The 20,241-nt window shown below is 36.1% G+C and overlaps 1 protein-coding gene and 1 non-coding gene across 9 annotated transcripts in view; one reads left to right on the top strand and one right to left on the bottom strand.

Moving 5' to 3' along the window:
- Nucleotides 1-20,241, bottom strand: part of MYO9A (myosin IXA) — a 269,595-nt gene that overhangs the window by 10,125 nt on the left and 239,229 nt on the right. For 6 of the 8 annotated variants that reach the window (XM_022579928.3, XM_022579929.3, XM_030761709.2 and 3 more), the window contains 2 exons: nt 20,072-20,203; nt 19,051-19,174 (listed from right to left, as the gene is read on the bottom strand). In XM_022579928.3, the coding sequence (XP_022435636.1) occupies nt 19,051-19,174; nt 20,072-20,203 (256 nt within the window). Of the gene's footprint in view, nt 1-1,603; nt 17,513-19,050; nt 19,175-20,071; nt 20,204-20,241 lie in introns of those variants that run through there. The other 2 variants (XM_022579925.3, XM_089904123.1) reach the window with 2 other exon arrangements.
- Nucleotides 19,850-19,922, top strand: TRNAG-UCC (transfer RNA glycine (anticodon UCC)). Its single transcript has one exon. It is a non-coding gene; the product is annotated as a tRNA-Gly (tRNA).

The following is a 20,241-nucleotide window of genomic DNA, read 5'->3' as shown; positions in this document are numbered from 1 at the left end:
AAGTGGAGAAATTTCTACAAAAATCCAAGTAATTAATACTGTCAAAAAATAAAAAATGTGATTAATCTTATAAATTGAATCTATAAATAAAAACTTTACAAAGAGAAAACTGGAAGTCTACATGATTTCACTAGTAAACAAGAAGAAATAACACACAAATTCTTCCACAGAATTAAAAATAAGGGCTACTCTCCAACTCATTCTTAGAGGCCAGCATAAGCTTGATACCAAAACATAAGGACATTAAAAGGAAAGTCTATTATAGGACAATTTTAGTCATAAACGGGTGTAAAATTCTAAACAACATACTATAAATCAAATCAAGCAATATATAAGGAGAATTACATCATGACTAAGTTGGATTTATTGCACTAGTATAATGATTTAACATTCAGAAATTCACTCATTGTAAAATGTCATAACAATAAAATTAAAAAGTCTCATGCACACCTCAATACATGCAGTAAAGGAATTTCATAAAATTCAATATTAAATCACAATTACAACTCTTAGAAAACCAGGAATAGAAGGGAACATATTTAATATCATCAAGCATCTATAAAAATTCTATAGCAAACATCATACTTAGTGGTAAAAGGCTGAAAGCTTTCCCTTTGAGACTGGGAACATGCCAAGAATGATCCCTATCACCACTTCCTTTCAACATAGCATTGAAGGTTCTAGCTAGCGTAAGAAAAAGAATTAAAAGGCAGAAGGATTATGAAAGAACAAATGAAACTATCATTATTCATGAACAATATGACTGTAGAGGTAGGAAATCCAAAGGAATGCACAGAAAAATTGTTAGAATAAGTGGAAAAATACCAAAATCAATTGTATTTTTATTTAACAAGCAAAAAAGAGAAAACTAAAAGAGAATACAAAACTAAAAACTAAAAGATAATACAAAAAATTTAAAATAACATTTATAATTGAATTAAAATTATTAAAATCCTAGTAACAATTCAAAAGATGTGTAAGATGTCTATATACAAAACTATAAAACAATTTTGAGAGGAACTAATGATCTACATGAATGGAGAGATATATCATGTTCACGGATGGGAACAATCAATATTGTAAAAATATCAATTCTCCCTAAAGTGATCTCTAAATTCAATGCAATCTCAATAAAAATCCCAAGACAATTTTTGTGAAGCTGATTCTATAATGTATATGGCAATACTGTATACAGAGCCAAGAAGAGTCAAAATGCTATTGAAGAAGGAGGTAGGATGACTTGTTCTAGCAGATATTTTTAGAAAGCTATAGTAATTAAAATAGTGGTGTTGGTACAAAGTCAAAATAGAGAGCCTAGAAAGAGAGCCACACATATATAGACTCTTGATTGATCACAAAAGGGGAACTTCAGAGCAGTATGGAAAGGATGCTTTTTTAAATAAACAGTGCTGGAAAAACTGGATACCCATGTGGAAACATAAAGACCACTCCCTACACTATACCACATACAAAAATTTTTTCCAGGTGGATTATATATCTAAATATGAAAGGCAAAACAATAAAGCTTTTAGAAGATAATAAAGATTATCTTTATAACTTCAGGTAGTAAAAAACTTCTTAAACATGACCCTAAAAGTACTAGTCTAAAGGAAACGACTGGTAAGGTAGCCTACATTACAATTAAGAACATCCTGTTCATCAAAAGACACCTTTAAGAGTGGAAGAAGAAAGCTTCAACAGACGTAACCAATAAAGGGTATGTATCCAGAATTCATAAAGAACTCCTACAGATCAGAGAAAGACAGACAACCCAATTAGAAAAATGGGCAAGAGTTCTGAACAGGTCCTTCACAAAAGAGCATATCCAAACTGCCAACATACTTACAAAAAGGTGCTTAAGCACATTAGAGTCACAACACAGAAATTTAAAATAAGGCCCCAATGATACATCCACTAAAATGGTTAAAATTAAAGAATCTGGCAATATAAGTGCTGGGGAGGAAGTGGAGCAATTGGGAACTCTCATACACTGCTAGTAAAGTACAACCATTTTGGAAAAAAAGTTTGGCATTATGTACTCAGGTTGAAGATATATATATCCTGTGACTCAGTAATTCCACTCCTATATAACCCCCACAAAAATACATCCATGTGTCCATCCAAACTATAGGTAACAGAATGTTCATAGCAACATTATTCATAATTCCCCCAAACACAAGCCAAATGTCCATCAATACTAGAATGGATAAACTGTGGTATACATATAGACTGGAATACTATACAGTAACATATATGAGCTACAATGAAACACAATAATATGGATAAGTCTTACACACATAAGGTTGAGTGAAATAAGTCAGATATAAAATAATACCTATTATATGATTCCATTTATATAAAACTCAAAAACAGACAAAACAAAACTATAGTGCTCAGGGATACATACTTTAGTGGGAAAACAACAAAGAAAACAGAGTAACTCAAGTTATTGCTTACCTTTGAGGGAGAGAAAGGATTGCGACTGGAAAGAGAAAGAGAAGAGCTTCTGGGGGTGCTGGCAATGTTCTATTTCTTGACCTGAGGTTGGTATGTGGATGTTTACTTCATAATTCATTAAGATGCAGATGTATGTTTCTGTGCTTTTTTTTTTTAATGTGTTGTATGTATTTCTCAACAAGTAAGAGCTCCTCTTCAAAGTTAACTATTTATGCAAATACACTACTATCTTTTGAATAGAATGGGACAATAAACTGACAGATTTCTGAGTTGATTTTGGGAAGAAGAAAGGAAGACATGCTGTCTCAGAAACAGAAACTGCTGAGCTAGCCCAAATGGTAAGGTGAAAGTAGAAGGTAGTTCTAAGGGCATTCAGACTGACTCTTCCAAGCTCACGCCCTCTAAAACATGCAACAGGATGAATAGTAGGAGGATGAAAAGACTGCTATTCCACTTTTAGTTCTGAGAGCAAGAAGTAAAGAATATGTTAAGAAAAAGGCCCTCAAAACAAAAGGTCAGTCTGCAAATTTAATAGAGGATAACTACAGAAAAGATAGCATTGTGGAATGGACGCAGAGAACAGGGTTTGGAGTTGGTATCAACACAGTGTTAAAGTCCATTATGACTGGTCAGAATTACGTAATAAATTCCAAGACAGCTTCTCATTACATATCATTGTGACTATTTTAATGAAGCCAAATGAACAACTAAAACTTAATGTGATATAAAAGCCTCAGGGAGCTGGAAAAATCTGAGCTTACTCCTAGTATTCACTTCCCAGTATTCAATAAAAGAGCTGCCTTTGTTCGGCATTCATACCATCACCTGGCCGCCTAAAGTACTTCACTACGGGTTAGCTAAGAATTACTTAACAGAGCTGAAGAAAATCAAACTCCACAGGTCTGATCTCTCTTAAGATAGCATTAAATAAAGATTAAGGAAAAGCTGGAACCCCTACAGCCCAGAGTTCTCTTACAAGGTCAGAGAAAGTAAATTTTAAAGTTAATTACATAGAGCTTTTAGAAACATGGGAAAATGCTAATACTGTGTTAAAAACTGGACATAAACTGGTATACCATAGGTTCTTTTAAAATCTGCAAATATATAAAGGTATTTCCTGAGTGGAATAATATCCTTTATTCTCCATACTTTTCCATAGTAAGCATAATTTAGTTTCTTTAAATGGGATTTCTTTTTTTATAGCAATATTCACTATATATTCTTTCAGTGGTTTTATCCATAATTGTTTTTCTACCATCACTGCAAAAGTCAACAGAGTAAAAAAGGCAAATATTTTCTTCACATTATGATAAAAATATTTGACCTTGTGGACTCCCTGGAAAGAGTCAGCAGTTAACACTTTGAGAAGTGGTTTGTAGTATCCTTTGTTCATTTTTCACTAGGTCTTTCTCCTATTTATTTGTAGGGGCTTCTCCTCATTAACTAGGGAAAATCAGACTTTGTGATATGAGTTGTAAATATTTTCTTACTGTATATCATTTCCCTTTTGCCTTGCTTATGGTCATTTCTGTCATGCATTAATACTTGATAACTATGCCAATGAACCTATGAACTTTTCTTTTAATGGTTTTATATAATAGAAATACCTCCTCTACTCCAAGATCACAGTATATTTTTTATCATAATAGGGATTTTATTGGTTTTGATTGATCACATAGTTCATGAACAATGTGTACCCAATTGTTAATATAAGTACTGAAAAACCTATAAAGCCATATTGTAATCCTTTTCTGAACAGTTATGCCAGTGACTTTCCAGCTTAAACCCTATAGACAAATTATTCCTAAAATCAAGATTTCAACTACAATTATTTTCAAATGTTGATGAGTGTTAGGTCTAAAGTCCCACTTATCCACGATTTAATATACACAATATTTAAATTTCCAACCTCTCATTAACAAAGTTACTAGGAAAAACTGGATTACCACTACCAAAGACATCACAGATAACACAGTTATGACAGAGAGCCAAGATCAAGAAGCAATTTAAGACATTACTATGCTTTTGGAGAGTTAACTATTTTCAGTTTGTAAAGAAAAATAAAGTAGCACTGATTTCACCCTTTCAAAATGGGAGAAAGTGGAATTCCCTTCTTCTTAAAAAACATATTTGTAACTGAACTCATAGAAACAGAGAGTAGATCGGTGGTTGCCAGGGGCCGGGGTGTGGGGGAAATGGGTGATAGTGGTCAAAGGGTACAAATTTCCAGTTACAAGATGAATAAATTCTGGGGATGTAATGTACAGCATACTGACTGCAGTTAACAATACTGTATAATATGCTTAAAAGTTGCTAAGAGAGTAGATCTTAAATGTTGTTACCACCAAAAAAAAAAAAAAGAAATAAGTAACTATATGAAGTAATGGATGTGTTAAGTAACCTTACTGTGGTAATCATTTCATTATATATATATAATCATCACATTGTACACCTTAAATTTACACAATATTATATATCAACTATATCTCAATGTATATAATCTCAATATATATACTAGGAGAAAAAGAAAACCCAAAACACATGTTTTTAGAGATCTAAAAAAGTCACATTTAAAAAATTGATTAAAAAAATTCTACTGGATTGTACAAGAAGTACAATACAGGGCCCACTGACTTGATAAATTATATTAATGTAATCACACTTGGCTTCAGTTTCTCTGTTATCTTAAGGTGTTTTTAGTTTCTTTATTAGCTACTTCAGTCTGTTTTCCTTTTGCTCCCCTTTCCCCTTTTGTTCCTATTTTTTTCCTTAAAGATTTATCCTTTTCTGCCTCCTGTTACGTATTGGTTTCAACTTTTGTAGGAAAGGTGTATCGGGTAACCTTCTTCATCGCCTCTTGGGCTCTTCCATAACTGCCCTTTCAGCTGAATTAAACTTCTTCTTGGATGTTTTGGCAATGTGAAGGTGAAGAGGTGGAATGCTTTTGTGCCTGCAGGATACAGGGCAGTAAACAGCTCTGCAAAGCTAGGTTGCCTGAGCTGTAAGACATCCCTCTGTATCTGCAGGTTCTGCATTCTTGGATTCAACCAACTGCAGAGTGAAAATATTTGAAAAAAATTTCCCTAAAATTCCAAAAAACAAAACTTGAATTTGCCACCATGCACTAACAACTATTTACATAGCATTACATAACAACTATTTACATTTACATTGAATTAGGTATGGTAAGTAATCTAGGGATGATTTAAAGTATGCAGGACACCTATCCTTCTCAAACTATTCCCAAAAACTGAAGAGGAAGAAATGCTTCTGAACTCTTTCTATGAGGTCAGCATCACCCTGATGTCAAAACCAAAGACACCACAAAAAAAAGATAATTACAGGCCAATGTCACTGATGAACACAGACATAGAAGTCCTTAACAAAACACTAGCAAACCAAATTCAACAATACATTATAAGGATCATACCATGATCAAGTAGGATTTATCCCAGGGATGCAGGATGGTTCAACACCCACAAATCAATCAATGTGATACACCACATTAACAAACTAAAGAATAAAAATTATGATCATCTCAACAGATGCAGAAAAAACTTTGACAAAATTCAACATCCATTTATGATAAAAACTCTCAACAAAGTGGGTATAGAGAACAAACCTCAACATAATAAACGCCATTTATGACAAACCTAACATCACACTCAATGGTGAAAAGCTGAAAGCATTTCCTCTAAGATCAGAAACAAAGATGCCCACTCTCATCACTTTTATTTAACATAGTATTGGAAGTCCTAGCCACAGTAATCAGACAAGAAAAATAAAAGGAATACAAATTGCAAAGGAGGAAGTAAAACTGTCATTGTTTGCAGATGACATGATACCATACATATAAAAAAAATCCTAAAGATACCACTGAAAAAATATGAGAATAAATTAATTGACTAAAGTTTCAGGATACAAAATTAATATACAGAAATCTGATGCGTTTCTATACACTAAAAATGAACTATCAGAAAGAGGAATTAAGAAAACAGTTCTATTTACAACTGCATCAAAAAGAAGAAAATACCTAGGAATAAACCTAACCAAGGAGATAAAAGACCTGTACTTGGAAAACTAAAAGACACCAATGAAAGAAACTGAAGATGATACAAACAAATGGAAAGATATACCATGTTCATGGATTGGAAGAATTAATACTGTTAAAATCACAAATACTACCCAAGGCAATCTACAGATTAAATGTAATCTCTATCAAAACACCAATGGCATTTTTCACAGAACTAGAACAAATAATTCCAAAATGTGTATGGAAACACAGAAGACTCCAAATAGCCAAACCAATCTTGAGAAAGAACAACAAAACTAGAGGTATCACATGCCCTGATTTCAAAATATACTGCAAAGCTACAGTAATCAAAACAGTATGGTACTGGAACAAAAACAGACACATAGATCACTGGAACAGAAACCAGAGTGTCCAGAAATAAACCCATGCTTATATGGTTAATTAATCTACAACAAAGGAGGCAAGAATATACAAGGGGAAAAGACAGCTTCTTCAACAAATGGTGTTGGGACAACTGAACAGCTACATGCAAAAGAATCAAACTGGGTTACTTTCTCATACCATATACAAAAATAAACACAAAATGCATTAAAGACTTAAATGTAAGACTTGAAACCATAAAACTCCTAGAAAAAAACACAGGCAGTATGCTCTTTGACACTGGTGTTAGCAATATTTTTTTGGATATGTCTCCTTAGTCAAGCGAAAAAAAAGCAAAAATAAACAAATGGGACTACATCAAACTAAAAAGCTTCTGCACAGTGAAGGAAGTTATCAACAAAATGAAAAGGCAGCCTACTGAACAGGAAAAGATATTTGCAAATGATATATCTAACAAGGGGTTAATATCCAAAAATATACAAAGAACTCATACAACTCAACTTCAAAATGACAAACAACCTAATTAAAAAATGAGCAGAGCACCTCAATAGACATTTTTCCAAAGACAACATACAGATGGCCAACAGACACATGAAAAGATGTTCAACATCACTATCATCAAGGAAATGCAAATCAAAACCACAATGAGATATCAACTCACACCTGTCAGAATGGCTATTATCAAAAAGATAGCAGGTAAGTGTTGGTGAGGATGTGGAGAAAAGGGAACTCCTGTGCACTGTTGGTGGGAATGTAAATTGGTACATGGAAGATTGTATGAAGGATCCTCAAAAAATTAAAAATAGAACTATCATATGATCTAACAATTCCACTCCTGGATATTTATCCAGATAAAACAAAAACACTAATTTGAAAAGATATATACACCCCTATGTTCACTGCAGCATTATTTACAATAGCCCACATATGAAAGCAACCTAAGTATTCAATGATAGATGACTGGATAAAGAAGATGAAGTATATGTTATATGTATGCATGTATGTGTATACACACACACATACACACACAATGGAATATTAATCATAAAAAAAGAATGAAATCCTGTCATTAGCAACAACATGGATGGACCTAGATTATGCTACGTGAAATACGTCAAACACAGAAAGACAAGTAATGCATGATTTCACTTATATGTGGAATCTAAACAAACAAACAAACATAACAAAACAGAAACAGATTAATAGATACAAAGAACAAACTGGTGGTTGCCAAAGAGAAGGGGGTTAGGGGGATGAGTTAAATAGGTGAGGGAGATTAAAAGGTACAAACTTCCAGTTATAAAGTAAATAAGTCATGTGGATGTAATATACAGCATAGGGAATATAGCCAATAATATTGTAATAACTTTCTATGGTGAGAGATGGTAATCAGACTTATTGTGGTGATCATTTTGTAATGTATAAAAATATCAAATCAGTATACTGTACACTTGAATATTGTAAATCAATTATACTTCAAATAAAAAATAAAGTATAATGGGAGGATGTGTGTAGGTTATATGCAAATACTATTCCATTTTTTTTTAAACAGGAACTTTATTTTGTTTGTTTATTTTTGGCTGTGTTGGGTCTTCATTGCTGCGTGGGCTTTCCCTAGTTGAAACAAGCGGGGGCTACTCTTCGTTGTGGTTCACAGGCTTCTCATTGCAGTGGCTTCTCTTGTTGTGGAGCACAGGCTCTAGGCATGTGGGCTTCGGTAGTTGTGGCACATGGGCTCAGTAGCTGTGGCTCATGGGCTCTAGAGCTCAGGCTCAATAGCTGTGGTGCATGGGCTTAGTTGCTCCGCGACATGTGGGATCTTCCCAGATCAGGGCTCGAACCTGTGTCCCCTGCACTGGCAGGCGGATTCTTAACCACTGCGCCACCAGGGAAGCCCCTTGCCATTTTACATAATGAACTTGAGCATCCTAGAAATTTGGTATCTGTGGGGGCGGGGGTTCTGAAATCCCTATCATAGTATTCCCTGTGGATACTGAGAGATGACTATACTCCTAGCACTTTTATTTTTAAATTTTTAGTCTTTGATTAATTTAGATCAAAATTTTTCTTGTTTTCTCTCCACATGACTATCCTTTCTTCCTTCACCATTTATTGAATAGTATACCTCTGAAATGTCACTCACTTTAATGTTTATGATCCTTTCTTTTTCTTTTTTAAGGATTTTCTTAGTTTTCCTGCTTCCTTATTTTCTTATTATCAATTTTAGTAACATCTTGTCAAGGTCCCCCCAAATATTCTTTTGTTGTTTTTATTGACATCACATCTGTTGGTAAAATGTTACAAAACTCTTTCCTTGTCTATGAGAATTTGATCTTTGGTCCATGTTCTAGCTCAGGACCCTGGAAACCTGATAAAGGTAGCATGTAAATGATGTTACTAGACAACACTGTCTCTGGCAAAAATTACCCTGATTGGCATCTGAAGAAGGAATGATAAATTATAAATATCTAGTTGGAACCTATATATTTAGACTCTTTGAGTGTGGAGTCTGCTGTAATTAGACATATCCCTTGCAGGGACCCTGGAAACCATGTCTGGAATTTTATGAAAGATACTGACTCCTGTGGAGGCATGAAACTTCTAAGGCAGAACAGATCTGCAACCACTAAATGTGGACCTCTTTTTCCTTGCACTTGAGCTGTGACTTGAGAGACTAAAGATATAGCTAACACCCTGATGGTGGCGTGGCAGCATGACTCGCTACAACGACTCTGGCATAAAAGGAAGACCTTATGTTGTCTGCTGGCATGCTGTGCTTCCTGTCCCATATTCTTCTACATGATTCTGATGCCAAGTGTAGCTCACGGTAGTCTTATGAGTCTGAAAGTTTAGGTGAGTCTCAACAGATCCTCTCTCCATCCTACTGGGTGTCAGAACAATAAATGAATAGATGAATTTAGGAAGAACTGACATCTTTATATATTCAGTCTTCCTTTCCAAATGCATTTATTTGTTCAAATCTTCTTTTGTAATTCTTGGGGTTTAAGACTCTCTCTGTATAAATCTTCCACATTTCTTGTTCTACATTTCTTAAGTATATTCTTTGGTATTTTATGTTGCTGTTTTGAGTGCATGCTAATAAAAATGGGCATTTTTCTTCCATTATATCATCCAATGGGTAGTACATATCAAAGTTACCAATGGTACTCAGATACCCTATAATTTAAATTATTTTTTAGTTGATTTTCTTGAGTTTTGCATATATACAATCATAATGAAAATAGTGATAATTCTACTTCTTATAAGTTTTATACCTCTGATTCCTTTTTATTACCTAATTGCATTAGATAGTACCTCCAGATCAAGGGCAAATAACAGTGAGGATAATGGACATTCTTGCCTTTTCCCAGTTTTAATTAGAAAGCTTCCAATGTTTCTCCATTAAGCAAGATACTGGTTTGGGGGATATAACAGATATATTTTATCATGCTAAGGAATTATAGATATATCCCTATTTTAATAAGAATTTTAAAAAATAATACCTGTATAATTATATCAAATGCCCCTTAAATATCTATGAGGATAATATTATATTTTTCCTACAGATCAATTAACATGGTGAATTATGCTAATCGAATCATTCTTGCATTCCTGGGTTAAATCACACTTAGTCAAAGTTTATGTTTATGGGCCACTGAGCTATGCTTGCTAATATTTTAACTTGGGATTTGGGGATTAATATTCACAGATGAGGCAGTTCTGAATTTATATATCAAGTGTTTTATTGATATACACATATGTGTATATATATGTGTGTAAATATATATATATATCTCAGTGTATCAAGTCCTGTTCTATGGCTTTACAAGTATAAACTCATTTAATCCTGTGAGTCTGGTACTATTAACTCCAGTTTATACATGAGAAAACTGAGGCATGGAGATTAAATGACTTGCCCATGTCACAGTAACTAGTAATCTGGTGCTAGGATTTAAACACAAAACTTTAGTCCAGAGCCCATCCTGTACTCTGCTGCCTTTAATACTTTCGTGTAAAATTTTTGTTAGTTTTTCTTTTTTGGGCAGGGTGTTAAAAAGTACCAATGTTACACTCTTTTCATAAAAAAAGACCTTTTCCCTCTCAGCTCTGGAACAGATTAAATTGTATTGTTATGTTTTTAAAGGGTTGGTAAAATTCCTCTGTGAAACTTTATGTCCAGTGTTTTTAAAAGAGGAAACTCTTAGACAATCTTTGATGGCCTCTCAAGGCCTAAAAAGATCAAATCCAAACTACTAATCCTGGAATTTAAGAACCCAAAAACTTATTTGCTAATTCATTATATCTTATCACTCTTCCCTTCCTTCATCCTTACCAAGAAATCTTACATTCTAGCCATTGAAGTTTATTCAGTGTTCTCAGGTATTAAGTCACCTAGCTCTCTATGCTTCCCTACAGCTTTCTGAACAGACAAGATGAGATTTAGTAAACTGAACTACAACTATTTATACCTTTGCTTACTAGACTGTTAATTTATCTAAAGAGATCTTGTCATTTCTATACCTCCAGCACCTAGCACAAGTGCCTAAAACACAACAGAACTACTACATTTTTGTTGAAAAAATGAATGAGAAAAAATGAAAATGAATCAATAAGTGGGGCTAGGAAGACAGGTCTCATCTGCAGAAGAGAATGGGAAGGAAAAAAAGATGTGTCTAAAGTATAGTCTAAAATGAGAAGTACCTCTGAAGAAACATAGATGGAAGGTAGTCTCATTTTTATTTAGTAAAACTGTAAGTTTAAAAATATTAAATGGATTTACAATACTGAATTGAATTCATGTTTTAACGCTACAAAAATCTTCCTAAAATAATAAAAAAAGGGCTTCCCTGGTGGCACAGTGGTTGAGAGTCCGCCTGCCAATGCAGGGGACACGGGTTCATGCCCTGGTCTGGGAAGATCCCACATGCTGCGAAGTGGCTGGGCCCGTGAGCCATGGCCACTGAGCCTGCGCATCCAGAGCCTGTGCTCCGCAACGGGAGAGGCCACAAAAGTGAGAGGCCCACGTACCGCAAAAATAAATAAATAATAATAAAAGAAACATAAAACTATGAATACCATAGGACTGTCATAACTTCACTACATATACATAAGGAAAAAGTTCAAGGGAAATATAAGTATTCTAAAATATTAATAGAAAATTGTGATTTTCTTCCTGCTTTTTGCACTTTACCCTACTGTTCAAATTTTTCCACAATGAGCATGAAACAAGTATGTAAATGTGTCTTTTATGTAGAAACACAAGATCTTAGATTTATCAAATGCCTAATTTTAAAACATATTATATACTGTAAAAGAAATAATTCCAGTCATTTGAAAATGATAAATATAAAATAGTTTATCTTTCAAGTTCTGTGAGAAAACAGCTTCTTTAAAAGCACTGAGTACATCATTATACAAAAAGAGCTAGTATTAAGTTTCAAATCTGAATTTTTTAAAAAAGGAGATAAAAGAGTGAAATGAAAATACTTAACAATCGATTTTTAGGATACAACTGATAGATCTAGCAGCAAAAATTGCATAGGGAGCTACCATCATTTATTCTTGTCTAGTATTCTGTACTTTTTACTCTCTAAACTCTCAACCCACCTGGCTCACTCACTCTGCTGTTTGTAAATCTTCACCTTCTCTTCTCTCACATATAATCCTGTCAGCCCAAGATCACAGAATCCTTATATTTCCTTACTTCCTAACTTCTGCCTTTTATTCCCCCAAACCTAATTTTCAGGCCTCTTGAAGAGCGTCACATCCCCTTGCCAGATATTACTGTAGTTCTTCCACTCCTATGGAATTCTATCTACAAGAATTCCCTGCATAACTTTTCTTCCCATTTGTCCACATCTGACAGAGATGATTTCAAGGTTTCAAAAGAGATGCTTCTTTCACAATTCACAAAAAAGAGCACAAATACTGTTCTCCTTTTGCCTACTCTCCCAAAGAGGTCCTGTGCCTAATCCTCCTCATCATTGGCGCTGCATGTTTCCTGCATGTGGATCTTCAAGTAATGCCTCTTGCTTACCATCATGATCTTTGAAAGAGGGTTCCGGAGGAATAGAAAAAGCAAGGGTCTTCTGTTGTGGTGTTATCAAAGAGAACACTACACGTTCTTATTACAAGAAAAAATTATTAACTGTATGTGGTGATGAATGTTAGCTAAGCTTATTATGATAATCACTTCACAATATATACATATATCAAATCGTTGTGCTATACCTAAAACTAAGAATGTTATATGTCAATTATATCTTAAAAAAAAAAAAGATTAATACTACAAAAATACTTTCTGGTCAGTACCAGAAACAGTAAGGACACTTCTATATCTTCATTCTCTGGGTCTGATTCTTATTATGTCAAATCACCTGAATGTGAACAGTAGACTTAGACAGCATGCACTAACATGAGGAAATGACAGGACCCTTTGCTAGAATCAAGTCCACACTTGGAATATCTTTTTCCTTTGGAGCTCTTCAAAGCTGCCACATTTCAACTGATTCTTAACTTTCCAATTATTAATACTTAACTTCTGGAAGGGCATTTCTCGCTTCTTTTGGTGTTGTCAGTTGCATAGCTTACCCCTACAGATCCACAATGATACAGGATTGCAGGTATGCAAATTTCTAACAGAGACATGCAGGTAAATTCTTCAATAAGCCTAGATGACGCAAAATTTATAAGTACTGTCAACCACTATGAGCGCCGCAAGAAAATCCTGAAAAGACTTAGAGCAATTTTAAAATTCCAAACTGAGTACATAAAATAGCAACTGATACTATTTTTAAAAATTAGAATGTTGTTTTTAAAATGCTTTTTTTAGAACCCCTGTTCAACTAGACTCATTATGAAGAAAGCACTCCACAGTTAAAGTTTTGGAAGTACTGCACATTATATGCTAAAATTTGTTTGGCTATGAAAAGCTTTGTGTGTAACATCTTTCAAGAGGATAATTTGTGAGGGTTCTATAGATTAGTAAACTTTATTTCAAATTATATTCTTCATATTACATTATCTTAAATAATACTAAATCAATACTTATGCTTAGAATTATAACAAAAATAAGCTACAAAAAAAACCCATTTGTTATATAAGAGGCATAACTGGATGGACTGTGAGCATATCATATTCCGAAATCCTACTCTGGGAATAGCCTAGAGTCAAAGATTATGCTCCATAAATATAATTCCGTGGAAAGTACATGGTAGCAGAAACATATTTCCAAAATGACATGATCAGGATTCAACCTATTATAGTGATGGCAAATATGATTACTTACAAGTCAAGAGTCTCCTAACTGATATATGGCTGCCAGTCTTGCCCATCTCTAATCCATTCTTCTTAGAATGCTACCAGCTATTTTTCAAAAAGAAATGATGGTGACATTCCCCTACTTCAAAACCTTTCCATAGCTCCCAAGTGCTTCAAAACGGGAAAATTCAAAAAAAATTTTTTTTTTTTTTTGTGGTACACGGGCCTCTCACTGTTGTGGCCTCTCCCATTGCGGAGCACAGGCTCCGGACGCACAGGCTCAGCGGCCACGGCTCACGGGCCCAGCCGCTCCGCGGCATGTGGGATCTTCCCAGACCGGGGCACGAACCCGTGTCCCCTGCATCGGCAGGCGGACTCTCAACCACTGTGCCACCAGGGAAGCCCCAAAATTCTTAATGCTGCACATCTGGTTCCAGTCTTCCTTTCCAAACTCTTCTGCCACTTCCACACCACCTGACCAGCTCCAGCTACACAAGGCAGTCATTATTCACAGATATCTGTTTCGTGCTTCTTTGCCTCTGGAATTGTCGTCCCCCTGTCTTCTCACCATTTGTTAAATTACTACTCATCTTTCAACACCCAACCCAAATGACTTTTCACATTGGCAATAATATAACATACTTTTCGAAAATGCATTTCACTCTTCATTTCAGCAAAGTCACCATTGTATTTAATTAAGGAACAGCAATTTTTTTCATCTATGAAGACCTGAATACTATTGACTTTGATTAGTTTATTTGTAGTGAATATCCTAAAACTCACTGCTCTCTCCTAGATTCAATTCTTAGATTCAATCCCTTAGATGCTGAATGAATACCAAATACGTCCTAGACACGGTCTTGCTCTTAAGTCTGGGACTAACACCTTTTCTACAGCTAGAGATGCATATGCAATAGGATGTTAAGTGGGATTTTTCCTCTTGTTCCAAACCTGTGGCTAAGGTCCAAAGCTGAGGATAATTAAGCAGCCCTTCTAGCTTTAAGGAGCCAAGAGTAGTTGGTACCAGCTTCTCCTCTCAGGGCTTACTGAGAGTTTCATTTTTTTAAATCAATACTGTGATCAATATTCTAACACCTTTCCCTCAATGTAAATCTAAAAAGGCTAAAAAGAAAGGGGGGTTATTGGAATTTCAGGGAAACATAGAGTTTATGAAAAGAGGGTATTCCCTCCCCTCTTACAGGAAAACGGCAGTGTCATCACTGAATCCAGAAGGTAAGAATCAAGGTTTGAGTTCACCTAAAAGAAAGGGAATCTGGTATTTCATTCCGTTTGGTTGTCTGTATAGGCAAAAGACTTACTGATTTGCAACTCTGTTATATGCACAGGGGAAAAGAGAAGTGGGGAAAGAGTGTGGTGGGAAGAGTCAGATAGAGAGGTAGGCAAGACTTACCCACCTTGAGTTCTTGGGAACCAAGAGGTATGAAAAATGTAACCTTTCCCCCAGTGTGCTTGTAGGCCCTAGAACTGGCCATGGGAGGTAGATCTGATTGGGTAACGTCTTGAGGCAAAAAAAAGACATACATATCAGAGTCACACAGTATGAATGCCATCCGTCAGGTTTAGCCAGAAGGTGTAACCAAAGCAAGGGACTGCCAATGCCTATAGCCTTCTGCTCACTGTCAGCAGGGTCAATTGGAGATACCACTTATCTTCATTTAGCCTACTGACAATGAATTTGAATAGTAGTGCTGAACAACCAAGAATATTGTCACCTCAATACTGGCATATCACGTAGAATTCTGCCTCTCCTATATCACTTCTCTCAGTTTCAACACCAGAGGAAGAAACAGCACAAGAAAGAGGGCAGGCAGGGACTTCCTTGGTGGTGCAGTGGTTAAGAATCTGCCTGCCAAGGCAGGGGACACAGGTTCGACCCTGGGCCGGGAAGATCCCACATGCCATGGAGCAACTAAGCCCGTGCACCACAACTACTAAGCCTGTGCTCTAGAGCCCGTGAGCCACAACTACTGAGCCTGTGCTCTGGAGCCTGTGAGCCACAACTACTGAGCCCATGTGCCACAACTACTGAATGAAGCCTGCGTGCCTAGAGCCTGTACTCTGCAACAAAGACAAGCCACCACAATGAGAAGCCTGCGCACCACAACAAAGAGCAGTCCCCACTCACCACAACTAGAGAAAGCCCACATGCAGCAATGAAGACCCAATGCAGCCAAAATATAAATAAATAAATAAATAATTTAAAAGAACAAAAACAAAAAAAACAACTCTTGGAGTCAGGTATGTTCTGGAATTTCAAAATTAAAAAAAAAAAACAAACAAGGAAAAAAAGAGGGAGGGCAGAAGTGTGTGACAAAAAGAACCTACTCACTCACCCCCAAAGTTTTCAGCCCCAGATTAAGGCCTAGTCTATCCTGGAAGAAAGTGATGAGTACTGGATCAAGCCTGTGGCTGATGTTATAATATGAAGATATAATATGAAGAGAACTAAGTCTTAAATACCGGACTAAGACTAGAGCATTTAAAAATTATGGAATAGTCAAAAGATGCTGTTAAGGTAGTTGATATCCAGGAGAAAAGGGGATTTTGACATGGTAGAGTTGGAAGGCAGTTACTAGATAAAAAGCAAAACCGACTGACATTTATATCCCAGCAAATTGACATCTTTAATGAACTGGTTACACATAGATGGATAGTCTTTGCAATTAGTTTCCATATATATTGGTGTTCCATCTCTCCATTCTTTTTTTTATATGAAATCCTGGTATGAGATCTATTATACTATTATTATTTAAGTCTAGAACCAGTCCATCAATTTGCTCACTACTACTTGCAGCACTGTCTAAAAAATGCTGCGTAGATAACAGTCATACTTCTACGTCTAGGAAGACACCATTAAAGTCACCGATAGAAATGGGCAAATAAGCATTTCTAATGATGGAGGATGCTAAAAACAGTAATAGGTTTTTATGTAATAAAGGAAGAGATTGATGAGAACAAAGCTCACAGAGCAGAAATTTATTTGATACCTTAATGCTTTCAATGTTCACCTTTCAATGATCCAACCAAAGAAGAAATCCACAAAGAGGCTTATTTGACAAAGAGGAAAAACCAGTATATTATAAATGGACATTGTTCAACTGCATGACACAGAGGAAAGAAAATAAAGGTTCTAAAGAGAGAGAGTAAGAGAAAAGCAAGTGAAGGCTGATCAGGAAGTGGGACCTGAATTGGGGCTGCACATGGAGGGTGGACAGGCATGGATGATAGACAGAGCAGAACAACTCCTGGATGGATGAGAGACAATAATGTAAAGTGGCTGTGACACATTGCAATATTAATACATACCGAGACTGAATTGCGGGTAATGCTCATAAATCTAACTGCAATTAGTACAGGTTTCTGGATTAGGAAGGACATGAAAAGGAAAGCAGAAGGTTAGAATGTACATGTCATTGCCCCATTAAAGAGGTTTAATCTTTCAATGGAATGAATATATCTGTCTTCTGCAGCATCAGCAAAAAAGCACAGCTTGTCTACCTGCTTTGAAAAGTAGGCTTATAGTAAAAGGTCTCTTCCTGTCTTCCCTGGATGGGCACTGCTAACTTGGGCCTCTCAGAACTGAGTTCTTAAAAATTCGTACTACAGAAAGGGTTTGTTTTGTTTTTTTTGTGATACGTGGGCCTCTCACTGTTGTGGCCTCTTCCGTTGCGGAGCACAGGCTCCGGACGCGCAGGCCCAGTGGCCATGGCTCATGGGCCCAGCCGCTCCGCGGCATGTGGGATCTTCCTGGACCGGGGCAGGAACATCGTGTCCCCTGCATCGGCAGGCGGACTCTCAACCACTGCGCCACCAGGGAAGCCCAGGGTTTCACCTTTAAATGGGGTTTCTGTTTTCATTTCCTGGAGAAAAGATTCATAACGTGTTCTGTGATGAGCTTTATTTAATACCTTTACTGACTTGAGAAATTCTGTGTTTATGTTTGTTTTTAGAGAACACCCTTCATTAACTTAATCTACAGACATTTGTTGTGCACTTGTCCTGTGCCAGGCAGTTTAATAGTAAAGGAAGAAATGGAGTTACTTTAATGCTAACCTGAGTATAAACTACCAAGTATAGCGGAAGTATTGCTGGGCCTCTGCAAAAACATGGGCACAATGATGGGGAAGCCTGTTTCTCTTTAGAGATTTACTGGGGATCTGATTGGGTGTTCACTAATACAGTTTTGTTTTACAATTCAGGGGAAGGGTAGTAAATGGGCAATAATTAAACTTTAATGCAACAATAGGTTTCCAGTTATCTAGACCCTACTGATTATTGGTCAGTGTGAAATGGAGTTGTTTATATATAGGTCACCAGTTACAAAGGAAGATATTAAACAGACAAATGGGCAAATGGAAGAAATAAATTATCATTTTTGTAAGGCTTTTTTCAAAACCTAGCAATAAACCCTCAAAGAAATCTTTATTTGATAATAGTAGACTCATAGTGGAGTTCTATATCCTATGACTCACATTCTTGCAAGTGAGTAAGTTCTCTACATCCCAGAACTATTGGCAGGACCACCAAAAGTGACATGGTTGAGGCTGGGAACAGACGGTGGAAGAAAGTAGACTCAAAAGTTAGGGTGGGTTACGTTTTCATAGAAAGGACAGGAAAAGAAAACAGGGCAAATTATTAAACCACCAACATTTTACCCAAATACTTGACTTTAAAAATTCTACATAGTTAACTGTATTCTGTGTATATAACTAAAGACAGCTCAAAGAACAAACATGAGGCATACATAGTACCCTGAGATAAGGTGACTTTTTTTTTTTTTTCACTTGTTCCATGTGAAAAAGATTCGGAGAATAATCTCTCTCTACATATCATAATGTGTACTTAAAATCTGAGGAAGGCTCCCATTTCCCCCTGTGATTCCATGTCCTGCATCTTACCATTGATCTACGAATCAGTGACAGCCTGGTCTTTGCCTTATTCTCAGCAAATTCCAGGCTACTGATGTCTTTGAGACGAGCCTTATATTTATTCATTTGTTCCACAACAATCAGCTCCACACAGCTGAAACAGGAAAAGAGAAAACTGTTAAGTGCTGAAGTCAATCAAATAAATTGTAGCACCCACAGACTATTTTTCAGCTAAGTGTGGTAGATAGTTGGAGGATAAAAGAAAAATCAACATCCCTTATTTTATGAGCTCAGAGACAGGGTTTATAATGGTGGTTCACAACTTTGGCTGCACTTTAGTATCCATCTGAGGAGCAGCTGTAAGTCCCAATGCCTAGGCCACACCCCCGACCAATTAAATCACTCTCTGGGAATGGGACACAAACACTAGGCTTTTTGGGGGAAAGCTCCTTTTGCAGAAAAGTTTAAGAATCACCACTCTAGAAAGAAATCAGAGGTCCATGAAAAAAGGGCAAGGTGAAATACAGGAATATTGAAGTATTAAGACCAAAGGGATTCGGAGCCATAAGACTACAGTTAGACTAGATTAGAGGAAAACAAAGTATATGTACTTTGGTAAAATGGTATTTTAAAATACATTTGGAAACTATAATCATTCCTAAAGAAAAGCCAAATTTAAAAAATAAGGCCCTTCAAAACAAATGATGCTTAGGTGAATAGAACCTAAAGGAATTTTTCATCTTCAGCATAAAAAAGCCCAGTGGCACCTAGCAATCTTATTAAAAACATATGAACTTAAAAAAAAAAAAAAATCATTTGCTAGGGGAACTCCCTGGTGGTCCAGTGGTTAGGACTCTGCACTTCCACTGCAGGGGGCCCGGGTTCGATCCCTGGTCGGGGAACTAAGATCCCTGCAAGACACGCAGCATGGTCAAAAAAAAGAAAAAGGAAAAAAAAAGAAATCATTCACTATGTTTGATATCTGGATAAAGTGACTACACTGACTCAGAAGTCCCTGGGGTCTTGCAGAGGTGATGGTGACTGGCCTTACGTGGTAGTCTTACTGATGTCCTGCACACTTTGTAGTGGGTCGATGGTGTCAGGGCAGCGGAGAATGCAGGGTGCAAATACAATGGCCAAAGCATTAGCAGACATTCGATTAGTGTCTTCCTGTAGAGCAATCCTAAGAAACAAAAAAACCAAGTGAAACTAGGATGAAAA

The sequence above is a fragment of the Delphinapterus leucas genome, chromosome 2 (genome assembly GCF_059928025.1).
Source record: "Delphinapterus leucas isolate spDelLeu-1000000601 "Yukka" chromosome 2, BTC_Dleu_Yukka2, whole genome shotgun sequence".
In the NCBI taxonomy this organism is placed as follows: Eukaryota; Metazoa; Chordata; class Mammalia; order Artiodactyla; family Monodontidae; genus Delphinapterus; species Delphinapterus leucas.
The sequence above is the reverse complement of the archived record's forward strand: the minus strand, read 5'-3'. Positions and strand labels throughout refer to the sequence as shown.